Source organism: Canis lupus, chromosome 16, assembly GCF_048164855.1.
Source record: "Canis lupus baileyi chromosome 16, mCanLup2.hap1, whole genome shotgun sequence".
Classification (NCBI taxonomy): Eukaryota; Metazoa; Chordata; class Mammalia; order Carnivora; family Canidae; genus Canis; species Canis lupus.
In genome coordinates, this window is record NC_132853.1 from 38,803,275 (window position 1) to 38,816,497 (window position 13,223).

The 13,223-nt window shown below is 44.1% G+C and overlaps 1 protein-coding gene across 7 annotated transcripts in view; it reads left to right on the forward strand.

Annotated features, from left to right (window-relative positions):
* The window catches only part of WIPF2 (WAS/WASL interacting protein family member 2), a 64,746-nt gene extending 52,169 nt beyond the window's left edge, over window positions 1-12,577 (forward strand). For all 7 annotated transcript variants that reach the window (XM_072780453.1, XM_072780455.1, XM_072780452.1 and 4 more), the window contains 3 exons: window positions 5,402-5,611; window positions 7,139-7,240; window positions 7,674-12,577. In XM_072780453.1, the coding sequence (XP_072636554.1) occupies window positions 5,402-5,611; window positions 7,139-7,240; window positions 7,674-7,714 (353 nt within the window). In that variant the 3' untranslated portion in view covers window positions 7,715-12,577. The remainder of the gene's footprint in view (window positions 1-5,401; window positions 5,612-7,138; window positions 7,241-7,673) is intronic.
* The last annotated feature ends 646 nt before the right edge of the window (window positions 12,578-13,223 follow it).

Genomic DNA, 13,223 nt, shown 5'->3' on the forward strand with positions numbered 1-13,223 from the left:
GGAGCGGGGGGCGCAGAGACACAGGCAGAGGGAGAAGCAGGCTCCATGCAGGGAGCCCGACATGGGACTTGATCCTGTGTCCCCAGGATCAGGCCTTGGGCTGAAGGCGGCACTAAACCACTGAGCCACCCGGGCTGCTGAGCCCATATCTTTCTAATCCTATCCAGGAATAGAAGTGGGGGAAAATGTAATTTCTGTGGGTTTAACTAAATAGTTTTAGTTTTTTAATTAAATTATTTTTTTAAACAAAGCTGTAGGCCTAATGTGGGGTTTGAACTCAAGAGTCTTGCTCTACTGACTTGAGCCAGCCAGGCACCCTGAATTTGAGTAGTTTTAAATGTCTGCAGAATTCTTGCTTCCCACTTTTCTGTTCGTTCTTTGTGGTTTCTTTAAAAAATGTGAAGTTATGAGCCTTTTTCTTCTGTCGCTTAACCATCACCAACTTTGAGGCCTGATGGAGGCCTCAGCCAGCTTTCCATCTCTATAACCAGAGCAGTAGTTCTTAGAGTGGTAACACTGAGAGAAAATTGAGATATTTTAGTCAGAGATCTTCTGAGTATGTAGTTATCTTTATTGTGTGACGTTGGGCAGATAGCTCTCATTCTCTGAGTTTGTTCCTTCATGTCTTCATAGTATCTTCACGGGTAGTTGTAAATAAATGTATGGAAGTGCTTTGTAAATCATAGTATGCTGATGACTGTTAGTGGTTTTATGCAAGGATTTCCAGGTAGTTCTTGGATTTCTCTCTCTCTTTTTTTTTAAGATTTTATTTATTTAGGGATGCCTGGGTGGCCCAGTGGTTTGGCACCTGCCTTTGGCCCAGGGTATGATTCTGGAGACCCGGGATTGAGTCCCATGTTGGGCTCCCTGCATTGAACCTGGTTCTCTTTCTGCCTATCTTTCTGCCTCTCTATCTGTGTCTCTCATGAATAAATAAATAAAATCTTAGAAATGAAAAAAAAGATTTTATTTATTTATTCGAGAGAGAGGCAGAGACATAGGCAGAGGGAGAAGCAGGCTACATGCAGGAAGCCTGATGTGGGACTCGATCCCAGGACTCCGGGATCATGCCCTTGAGCCAAAGGCAGACGTTCAACTTCTGAGCCACCCAGGCATCCCATGGATTTATCTTTATTATTAAATCATATTATGACAGTATTATGTGATAATATGCTTTTGTTTCTCTGTGAATTATTTACATTTGAAAAAGTATGGAGTCTTTTGTCTTCCCAGGGTGCTCAGGGATCAGTGGTATTGGTTTCTGAATTTTTTCTTTGTGGAGTAAGACACTATTTTTTTTTTTTTTTTGACACTATTTTTAAGGGACTTTTTTTTAAAGAATCAATACCATCATGCCCTCCTCAAAATTGAGTTTATCGAGGTTTACAAAAGGTGATCTCCCACCCCCAGGTTTATTTTACAAACTGCTTCTTTCTTACAGTTCTTGGGTTCCAGTGCCCTCTCTTGAAACAGGGTTGTTTTGTTTTTTGTTTTTTGTTTTTTTTTTTTGAGACAGTTTTAAAACCGATGTGATAGGTACGCCTGGGTGGCTCAGTGGTTGAGCGTCTGCCTTTGGGTCAGGGCGTGGTCCTGGTGTCTTGGGATTGAGTCCCCTGTCAGGCTCCCTGCATGGAGCCTGCTTCTCCCTCTGCCTGTGTCTGCTTGTCTCTCTCTGTGTCTCTCATGAATAAATAAATAACATCTTCAAAAAAAAAAAAAAAAAAACTGGATGTGACAAAGAGCCCAGAAACTTACTGGAGAGATGGCAGAACCCAGAGGGGATGACCGTCCCTGAGGGTGAGTGCCAAGGGAGCAAGGAGAGTGCTCTTTGTCCTACTCCATTGGCCAGTCTGGGTTGGCTCTAATCACTGCCACCTTCCCAGTGTGTAGCTGGTGTCCTTTTGATCCAAGCTAACCCTGCCTTATACTCCCTGGCCCTCCCCTAGAGTAGTCACAGACTCTCAGGGCCCTGAGAAATCTGAGTTTTAGGGAAATATTTTGAAAGTGACCTGAAACAGCTTTGATTTGGGCAGATTTAGAATGAAATTAAGGTTCAGATATCTGCTAGGTGGTGTTAAGGAGACTTCTTTTTAGTTACTGCTTCTAATAGCACCTGTCTATACTTACACCTTGAAAAGAGTGAGGTAGACATTCAGAGTACATCTTAGGGGATGAAAAGTGGCATTATTTGGCCTACAGTGCTGGACCCCCTGTCTGCACACATCATTCCATTACTCTTTCATGCTTAACTGCAGTCACTCTACAGAAATTCCAACAATAATAGAGGAGGAATAAGAAGATATGCTCTTGGGCACCTGACTGGCTCACTCAGAAGATACAACTTTTGATCTCAGGGTCATGCATTCAATCCCCACATTGAGTATAGAGCATACTTAAAAAAAAGATGATACACCCTTTATCAGTGTTGTCTGTTAAGCCGAGTAGTCTCTCCATGTATTATTTAGATAACAGGACATGGTGTTGGTACCAAAACATACACTTCCTTTTTTTTTTTTTTTTTCTTTTTTAAAAGATTGTATTTATTTATTTGACACTGATTGAGCCAGAGAACACAAGCAGGGGGAACAACAGAGGGAGAGGAAGAAGCAGGCTTCCTCAGCAGGGAGCCTGATGCCAGACTCAATCCCAGGATCCCAGGATCATGACCTGAGGCGAAGGCAGACACTTAACTGAGCCACCCAGGCACCCCTAAAAGATACACTTCCATCTCAGTGGGTTATATGTTTTGGGGGCAGATAATATAGAACTGTGGTAGTTATGAAAAGCAGTGTGGGCATAGTGGAAAGAGCAAATGTATGCTGAGTCTTATTAGATCTGTGGCCTCAGACAAACAACCTGAATCCCAGTTTCATTTGTGAAATGGGGATAATACCACATACTTTGCAGGAGTGGCTAAATAATTTTTAAAGATATAATACATAGGGGATCCTCTGGTGGCTCAGTGGTTTAGTGCCTGCCTTCAGCCCAGGGTGTGATCCTGGAGTCCAGGATTGAGTCCCAAAGCAGGCTCCCTGCGTGGAGCCCACTTCTCCCTCTGCCTGTGTCTCTGCCTTTCTCTCTCTTTGTCTCTCTCTCTCTCTCTCTGTGTCTCTCATGAATAAATAAATAAAATCTTAAAAAAAAGATTTAATGCATATAAAATACTTGGGGCAGTACCTGGAATATAACAGAAACCAAATAAATGATAGCTGCTATTTTTGTTAGTTAATGGAAAGAATAGAATAATATAACATAAAGACCTTACTTAGAATCTATTCTAGTTGGGACGCCTGGGTATCTCAACAGTTTGGCGCCTGCCTTCGGCCCAGGGCGTAATCCTGGAGACCCGGGATTGAGTCCCACGTTGGGCTCCCTGCATGGAGCCTGCTTCTCTCTCTCTGCCTCTCTCTCTCTCATTAATAAATAAAATCTTTTTAAAAAAAGAATCTATTCTAGTGATGTTGACATGTCTTCAGATGTATGTGTGTATTTTTTTTTTTAAGATTTTATTTTATTTATGAGAGACACAGAGAGAAAGAGAGGCAGAGACACAGGCAGAGGAAGAAGCGAACTCCATGCAGGGAGCCCAATGTGGGACTCGATATTGGGACTCCAGGATCATACCCGGGGCTGAATGAAGGCAGACGCTAAACTGCTGAGCCACCTGGGCTGCCCTTCAGATGTGTTTTTGATGTTACTTTCTACTTGGTGGCACATTTTTGTCTTTTAAGAGTGAATTTGATTTTTGAAAAGCGAAATCAGACATAGGTATGAATATTTTTCTTGATGGTTGTACAAACTCAGCAATGAGATATGAGGGGCACCAGGGTAGCTCAGTCAGTTCATTGTCTGACTCTTGGTTTCAGCTCAGGTCATGATCTCGGGCTTGTGAGATTGAGCCCCACGTTGGGCTCTGCACTTAGCACAGAGCCTGCTCGTCCCTCTCCCTCTGCTCCTCCCCCAAGCTACCGCATGTGTGCATGCACTCTCTCTCTCTAAAATAGGTAAATAAAATCTTTTAAAAAATGAGATATGAACATCATATATTTATGGATATGTCTAATTAGAAACTGGGTTTGGAGGGAGTTCGCAAAGAGGCATTCCCAGTTTTTTTTGAGCAATGAGACAATCACTGGAGATATGCACTTTCTGCAGATGAACCTATTATACATTTTTGAGAATCACTCATTTTATTCCATACTACTAAGTGCTAGAGTAAGTGACATAGCCTATAAATGCTATGGGAGAACAAAGAAGGGAGGGGATTAGAGTAGAGTGCATTGCTTTGGGAAAGCCTGTAGAAGATGGGGCTTGAATCTAATCTTAAAGGAGAGGTTGGGTTTGGTCGTAAGGGAAGGGGGATGGCATTTCCACACCTTTTGGGGGAGTCACAAGAGCAAAGCATATGTGGTTTGGTTTAGTCACCACATGTTGATTGTGAACATACTGTGCGCTATACATTTGTCTGAGCTTGGAAACTCAGATGAATGGACACTGCCCTGACTTAGTGTGCTGCGGAAGAGGCACATAAAATGAACAATTATGATATAATATAATGGTGTAGTAGAGAGATACAGAGGTGACAGTGGGAGTCCCAGCCTAGGAATCAAGCAAGGAAGAGGAGAAGGTGATACCAGGCTGCCTGCCTCGCATGGTAAGTTGCTGTGTAAAAAAGAAGGATGATGGGGTGAGACTCAGTTGGGGTTGAAACTAAGGATTTGAAATTTCTTCTTCCTCCTATTCTTTTTTTTTTTTTTTTTAAGATTTATTTATTTATTCATGGGAGACAGAGACACAGGCAGAGGGAGAAGTAGGCTCCCTGCAGAGAGCCCAATGTGGGACTCAGTCCGGATCCTGGGATCACATCCCGAACCGAAGGTAGACGCTCAACCACTGAGCCACCCAGGCATCCCAGGATTTGGAACTTCTTGATAGAGGAGATACACAGTCCTTAGAAAAGTTTGAGCAAGTGTTTTGGGGGAGATTAGTGAATTATGCAGAATAGATTGGAATGGTAAGAGATGAGAAGCAAGGAGAACATTTGGGAAGCTTTTTGCAGTAGAACAGGCTAAATACGAGAGAGCCTTGAATTAGAATTGTGGAGGAAGGCATGGAAAGGCAGGGAAAAGATCATCAAGAGTAGGCAGAGTTCTTGACTGACTTGAAATAGGAAATGAAAAGGGTCACACATTTATTTTGGACTTTGGGGTCTGGAAGAATGTTCTCACTGTTAAGTAGGGATGAGAGGAGAGTGAGTCTGCTATTTGACATGCTGCCCAGAAGCTCCTGGAGCCCGGCTCTTTGGGAAGGCACCAAGGCACTCTTAGCACATATCTCTCAAATTCCCCCACCCCTCACCATCTCTGCATCCTATCCTAACTGCTTTGGATTTTCCTTGCAGCTCCTCCACCCCCGCCACCCATGATCCGAAATGGTGCCAGGGATGCTCCACCTCCTCCCCCACCGTACCGAATGCATGGGTCAGAACCCCTGAGCCGAGGAAAGCCCCCACCTCCTCCCTCAAGGACGCCAGCTGGGCCACCTCCTCCTCCACCACCACCCCTGAGGAACGGCCATAGAGATTCTATTACCACTGTCCGATCTTTCTTGGGTGAGTAGCTAGCTGTTTTAGTCTCATAGTTCCTGTGGTGACTTCGCTAATTCCAGTGGCCACTCTAGAGTATCCTTTGTTCACAGCAGATCCTCTCCTGACTTAACCTCAGATCTCTGGGCCCCCACCATTGGCATCCCTCGCCTTCTACGAATTCTAGAAGACAGTGATTGCTTTAGAAGAGATTGAAGTAAAAGCAGTAGGTGTTGTGCTAATAACTCTGAAGCTGCTGTCTTGCTCCCCAAGGATTATTTGTGGTTGGCTTTTAGGTCAGAGACTTTATCCCTTTCAGGATTATTTAGACAGGGATGATGTATCTTCCTAGGAAGGAGAGGGCCTTAAAAAGCAGCAGCAGCAACAAAAACCTATCATACACAACATTATTCTAGTAATATAGAGCCACAACCTAGCTGTGTTACTTTGAGGAAGTCACTTCACTTCTGTGGGCCTCACTTCCCTCATCTGTGAAATCAGGAGGTTGATGAGATAAGAGTGTATCAGATTTGACTTTTTTAAGGTTATAAATGAGTTTTAGGCCCCACCTAAGAGATTCTAATTCATTGAGTCTAGGATGGAGCCCCCAAGCAAAGGTTGTCCATAGGGTTTCCTCAGACCCTCTGTTGAAGACCCCTGGAAAGATCTGTACAGTCTCCTTCAATCCTGACACTCTGAATTCTTTTTAATGGTTACCACTCGCAGTCTGGTCTGTTCCTCATTGGGGGACCAGGGTATTTGGAATGTGTTTGAGCCACACCATTAGAAAATCTGAGCCTTCCTGTAGAGGGGCCATGGAAAGTGGGAGTGGAGGCCATAAGTTGGCTGTCCCCGACTATATTGTAGAGCTAAATGAGGGTAACGTGGCCCAGAGGGGAATTATCTGGTCAGATCTCTCACTAGCTGGTGACAGAAATTTCCATTTTAGGTTACCGTCTACCAATCTGGGGATTCAGGTCAGTTGGTTTCCCATGGTGACAGTCTCTAAAATGACTTTAACTGAAACAGAACAAACAGCTGGTCTCCTTTCCTGTTAAGTGCCTGATTTTTGGTGGAAAGATTTGAAGAACCAATTCAAAGACTCATTCCTTTTTTTTTTTTTTTTTTTAATTTTTTTTTTTATTTATTTATGATAGTCACAGAGAGAGAGAGAGAGAGAGAGAGAGAGAGAGAGGCAGAGACTCAGGCAGAGGGAGAAGCAGGCTCCATGCACCGGGAGCCCGATGTGGGATTCGATCCCGGGTCTCCAGGATCGCGCCCTGGGCCAAAGGCAGGCGCCAAACCGCTGCGCCACCCAGGGATCCCAAAGACTCATTCCTTAATGTAAGAGCCTCTGAGCACATCCTCTGTGTGTGTAAGGTGCATTGAAAGATCCTGTTACTGGCCTCAGGAACCCTGGGTTAGTGGGCCAGGGAGGTCCTTGTGGTCCATCAGAATGTGAGGGAGATTAGCAAGGGGAGGGGCAGAAGTGGTACAGGGTATGTGAGAGCACAAGGAAGGGTGATGTGACTTAATATTCTGTTCCTTTCCTAGATGATTTTGAGTCAAAGTATTCTTTTCATCCAGTAGAAGACTTTCCTGCTCCAGAAGAGTATAAACACTTTCAGAGAATATATCCCAGCAAAACAAACCGAGGTGAGAAGAGTAGTCTATGAAAGTTTTTCCATAATTCCATAGAAAGTAGAATTGGTGTATTTTTCTTAGATTAAAATTTGCTTTTCCTCATCTGCGTTTTAAAAAAATAATTAAGATTTTATTTATTTATTCATGAGAGAGACAGAGAGGCAGAGACATAGGCAGAGGGAGAAGCAGGCTCCTCACAGGGAGCCCGATGTGGGACTTGATCCCAGGACTCCAGGATCATGACCTGAGCTGAAGACAGATGCTCAACCACTGAGCCACTCAGGTGTCCCTCATCTGTGTTTTCTTAAAAAAACAAGGAGACAACAAAATCAGTTCCTAAAATCTAAAGGTTAGCTTAAGGAGCCTCTCATTTCAGGAATGTTTGGGTTATTCAGGGTTTGATCATTGACCTCATGTATGTGGATTTTATTTTTATATTTTTCAGCTGCCCGTGGAGCCCCACCTCTGCCACCCATTCTCAGGTGAAGCCTGGCTTGGTCCTGTTCCTCAGGAAAAGGATGGACCCTCTCCTCTGCTCAGATGGTCCCTCCCATTCCCCTGAAACCTGCATGAGAGCTCCTGACGTGTTTCTCCAGTGCAACCCACCTCTAGACACCAAGCGTCCTCCCCACTCACCTCCATCTATGCATCTCGTCTCTAGACTTGGTGATTGGACTCTTTGTATTGACAGTAGGGTCTCAAACCCTGTATCCATCCGTCTTCTTGCAAGTCCTGCTAGCCAGATGAGGAAAAAGCTTCCATGTCTCCTGCTTTCCTCTTGGGGAAAGGTGCCTTGTGATGAATGAACTTATTGTTGGGGCAGGGTGGAGAATGGTACTCCTACTTTCTCCTACCCACTGTGGGGGAAGCATGGCAGGAATATTATATTTCCTCATTTAGGAGGCTGGCACAGCCAGGACTTCTAGAGAGTGGACATTTTTAGCGAAACAGGAAAGGAATTTGCAGAGAAGTGATCTGTTTTAAAGGTCAAGTTTGAAGAAAGGGCAAAGAAATGGGTCTGTTTTCTTCTTAAGGGTATTTTGGTTTTGCTCTCACCCCACCCCATGCCATCACCCCAGGGAGAAGTTGGATACTAGAAACACTAAATACTAATCAGTTGAACTAAACATCTAATAAAAAGAGAGGGTGAAATAAACTGGGGACCCTTTTAGAGCTAGTGAGTTTCTCTGCAGCAAAGGGACCAGGAGCCATTTGTGTCCTCTGGGACTCCCTGCCCATTTGCCTGTTTCCTCAGGGTAGTGAGGCTGAGGGCTGTTTTTTCCTCTCTGCACTGCCTATCCCTGCAAGTGAAAAGTCACTTTCATTCATTATAGATTGACAAACTCCAGAAACCTGCAGTGGGAGATGGAAAGATAGGGCAATGGCCTTGACACCACTTAGTCTTTTCTGACTAGCCGTGAAGGCCATTGGCCTTTTTAGTCCTGCTTAGAGACTTCAGCCCCTGATGGGTGCCCCAGGATGATAAGGGAAGAGTGAAGCACCTCGTGGAAGGGGTCAGCCCTGTGGGCTGTGAAGGACTTTAAGGCCTGCTTGTTCCAAAGTTCATGGCCCATCTGACTGAGCAGGTTCTTCATGTTCCTTCTTCCACTAGTCTTTCCTTTGTGAGACTGCAGGGGTTAACACAGCAGAATAGAGAAGGGTGAGGAAGCTTATGGGGATAGTCAAAAATTCCTCTGTGCCAGGAAGCACAAAGGCTTTGGTAAGGTGTGCCTCAGTCCAGTTGTTCTTCCTTGGTAGCCAGCAATATGTTTCTTTGTCTTCCAGGTCATAGTTGAAGGGCACAGAGGGTTCCAGTCTAGGTTGGAACTGAGCTTGGATGGTGGGATGGGGGACTTCACCATTCTCCAACAGCAGAATGGCTCCTGGGCTCTACAGATGGGATGTTCAGTTTGCTACAACTCTTGCCAAGTGCAGAGACTGCTCAAAGCTTTGGAGTGAGAGCAGAGGAGGAGCCAGGGCTTTTCCTCAAAATGAATGGGGAAGTCAATTAAAAATTTTCACCAGGTACATCACAGGCTTAAATTGCCTTAGGGACCTCTCCAGTCTGTTGGGTCACAGACCAAGGATCTGTGCATGGTGCCCAGTGAAACCCAAGTCTTCCCGTGCAAGATGGGAGAGCTCTGGACTTGGGTTGTTTGTACAGGGTATGCTATCCTTGCTATTCTTTGCCATCCCCTGGATAACATCGACTCTTGGGACAAACCATGATGAGGTCTGTCACCAAACCTTTTCTGATCATTTTCTTCATTGTTTTTATTTTCAAATCTGTTAGCAGTTATCTCTCAGCAGTATCCCCAGCATCCTGAAGTCAGTAGTGCTAAGACCACGCATGAGTGAAGGGAAAGAGAGAGTACAAGAGTTAATCCTGCAGCAGAGTTCCAGGGGAGATGCTGACCAGTTTCTGAACTTGGACTGTGAAGTCTTCCCATTTATTTTTGAAATGGGAGTTGATGCCTTTTGTACAATATTATCAAAGTATATCTCCCCCCCCCCTTTACTCCAACATAGAGCATCAAAACAAGTATCACAAGTAAAAGCCAAACCCCAGCTTTTCATTGGGGCTGATACCTTCCTCCTCTGTGACCTGCTGCCCTTCGTACTCCCCAGCATTTTGGACTGTGTCACATGGGTATTGGTTGTATTCTCATTTTCTTGGCCTCATGAAAAAAGGCCTGGGCCTAGATCTAATCAGAGGGATTTTCTTCTTGAGAGCATATTGATGGCACAGTACCTCTTTAAATGTCTTTGCCTTATACATTATTTGGTCCCTCTGTTAATAACAGATTTAATATCGTGTATATTTACTATTGAAGAATGGGAATGTGATCCTTATAGTTATTGATCTATTTTGTATGTTGTAAAAAGCTTGTAATATAGATTTAAGGTGGGCTGCCTGCAAGAGCACTAAAACTTCTCACCTTTTAAACTGCTCATTTTATCTGCTTGTGGGAATGTCGTCTCTTCGGTGGAAGATTGGGTGGTCTCATGTTGAGACTCTTACCCAGTCCCATTAGCCCCCTTATTCCCTCCCAGAAGGAAGAGACATTGCCCAACTAAGCATCAGGAAGCTGTGTTAGAAGCCCTTGTGTGTGTTTGGTTTTATGATGTTTTTCTCTAGTGGGAAAAACTTAATGGTTTTTTCCACCCTTTCTAGGAAGCATAACAGTGGCTTCCAGGTTTTTAAATGAGCTAGATAACCCCTCCCCCCCCCCTTTCTTCGGTCATCAAACCTGGATCAAATCACTTTGATATTCCAGGTGTGGGTTTTTCTTTTGTGGGGATTTTCTCCAGCTGCAGAGCCCCATCATCCTCATAGCCCAGAGTGAGGGTACTTAGGGCTACCCCACCTGATGGATGTGAGGCTGCTGTCTCCAGAAATGCATCCCAGCCACTAGGATGCTGGCCAAGGCAAGACTAGCCACTAACCGTTGCACTGGGGGCATCCCTTCACCCCACAGCTTCCCAACTTGAAATCCAGATTTACCTCCAGGGAGAGGTGAGAAAAATTTGTAAATAGACTTGCTACAGAGCAACTCAGGGTTGGGGTGTGTTTTAATTCTCCTGATCACTTGAAATAATCTGTAGGCTGAGTGCTTATGGGAGTGGGGGAAAATGTGACTCCAGGGTCCTTTCCTTCTGCAAAACTCTGCGGGTGGAGTATAGGGCATCTAAGGCCCTTTGATGGCACTACATTGAGCTGTCTGTCCTTCTGGAAACCCAACCTACAATCAACTGCAAATCCAATTCTTCACATTCCAGTTGTAGCCTTTCTTTCCCTACAGAATCTCAGTCCCTGGCAATGTGGTCAAGGTGGCTTTCTGTAAGCCACCTTGATTTAGGGAATGGAAGGTGTTACAACTCTGCCTTCAAGACTCATCTCTTAAAAGCTAAATAAAACAAAACTACAGTCACCTTCAAAACATACAAAAAGAAGGATAACTGTTTAACTGAAGGAAGGATTTGGTTCCATTCAACTCCACGGTCATTGTGCCTTTACTTGTGTTAGATTTCTGTGCTCTCTTCCTCTCTCTTTGAAGCAATTAAAATCTTCCTTGATAACTGTTTCCTTCTTTCTACTCTTGTTTCTCACAACTTAGTGGGTTTTCTAATTGTCTTAAATCTCATTCCACTGGTGGCAGAGGAGCCAAGCCTTCTTTTCTCATGTCTAACCTTGTCTTTTCCCACGGGGACCAGCATGGATGTCCTAGTCAACACTGAATAAAAGACTAGAATGATGTGTGCAGTGTGCGTGCGTGTGTGTGTGTGTGTCCGTCTGTCCGTCCATCTTTGCATGTGGGTCAGTTTATTTTCTTTAAAAAAATAATTTATTGTATGATTTATTTTGGAGTTATATTCCAATTACAGTGCTCCCTCTCCCAATAAGCAGTGATTCCCCCCTCCCCCAACACCTCTCTACAATGTATAATCTGGTCTCAGGTTGGATTCTTTGGTACATTTCTTTCTTCTGGATGCTGTGCAGTTTAATTAAACCTTGCTTTAAAAACAAAAACAAAAACCTGAAAACTGTGTACTCTTGTCTGGAACACTGCCTCCAGTGGTGGCATAGAGAGGGGAGAAAATTTGTTGCTTCTGGGGAGTATAGTGACTTTAGAACCTCTAAGAAGGTAGTTACACTGACTTGGGCAGAAGCATCTGCAGCCTCCCAGGGATCAGAGGTCTTCCCTCCTCCCTCCTGCCATATTTTGTATATCACAGTTCCCATTAACCATGCTCATCTGGGTGATTCTGATACGATAGCTTTGGTCATCATTTATGTTTGCCACCTACCTTATCATTGCCCATGATTTCAGGGGACTCAGGATGCTCTGGCCTTGTGTCCTCTCCTTACATGTCTTAGGATTCTTTCTGTGTTGCATGGCAGATTCTCCCACTGAGTATGGAAGAAGAGGTGGGGGTAGAATAGACAATGTGTCTATTTTTATTGTGGGTGTTGGCTTTTTTTCTCCCCTGCTTTTTATGTTGCAGTTGCAATCTTGGCTGGCTTTCTTGAACTTTGACTTGGGGTGTAAGAACTGAACCAGACATTCTCTGCTTACTGTGGTCAGCTGACATAGTCACCACTAAGACTTAATGAGCTCACCTTGCACTTTCATCATCAGGCTTGAAATTCTTTCCCATACTGATTCATAATGGGTGTGTGTATATGAATCACTTTCACATAATTTAGATATAAAAACCTATGAGAGGGAGGGGGGGGAAAGGCCTCCTTTCATTTTCATCCATACTTGCCAGATTGGCTGAATCCCTGATTATTTGATCCATCATTGTTATTAATATGATTAATAAACTACCTATTTATTGATTTAATTGTTCCTCCTGTGACTTTAAATAGCCCTCAAACGGAGCTTGCCTGAATGACCCTCAACTTCCTAAACCTGTAAGGTGTCTCTATCCTATTGGGGTGGTATTGCTAGTTTGTGTGTGCGTACACAAAAGGATGTTGAGCAGGTCCTTCCAGTGTGATTTGATTCCTTCCCTCATGATACTGTGTATCAGTTAGCAGGTGATAAGGACAGCAGTTTGTCAACTCTCACTATTAGTGAGACACAGCTGCTTACTGTGAATGTGCCTGTTTAAGTATTTCCTGGCCCAGCCCAGCCACAAACTGTGACTTGCTGCAAAGATGCTGCCCGTCTCTGACTTCCCATTACTCTGCAGACAGAGGTAAGAGAACTAAAATATCAACCTCAGGATCCTAACCACCTGAGAGGATAACTACAGAGAACTGCTTTGTGTCTGACATCACTGGAGCCCAGTCTGGATCACTTTTACACGTAATTGGATTCATTTTCTCCTAGGTTTAATCTCCTAGTGTGAGATTTAAAGGACTATATGCTAAAAAAATAAATAAAATAAATAAAATAAAATAAAGGACTATATGCTATCCAGCTGCAAAAAATATTCATGAAAAAGGTGGAAATCGGGATCCCTGGGTGGCTCAGCGGTTTAGCGC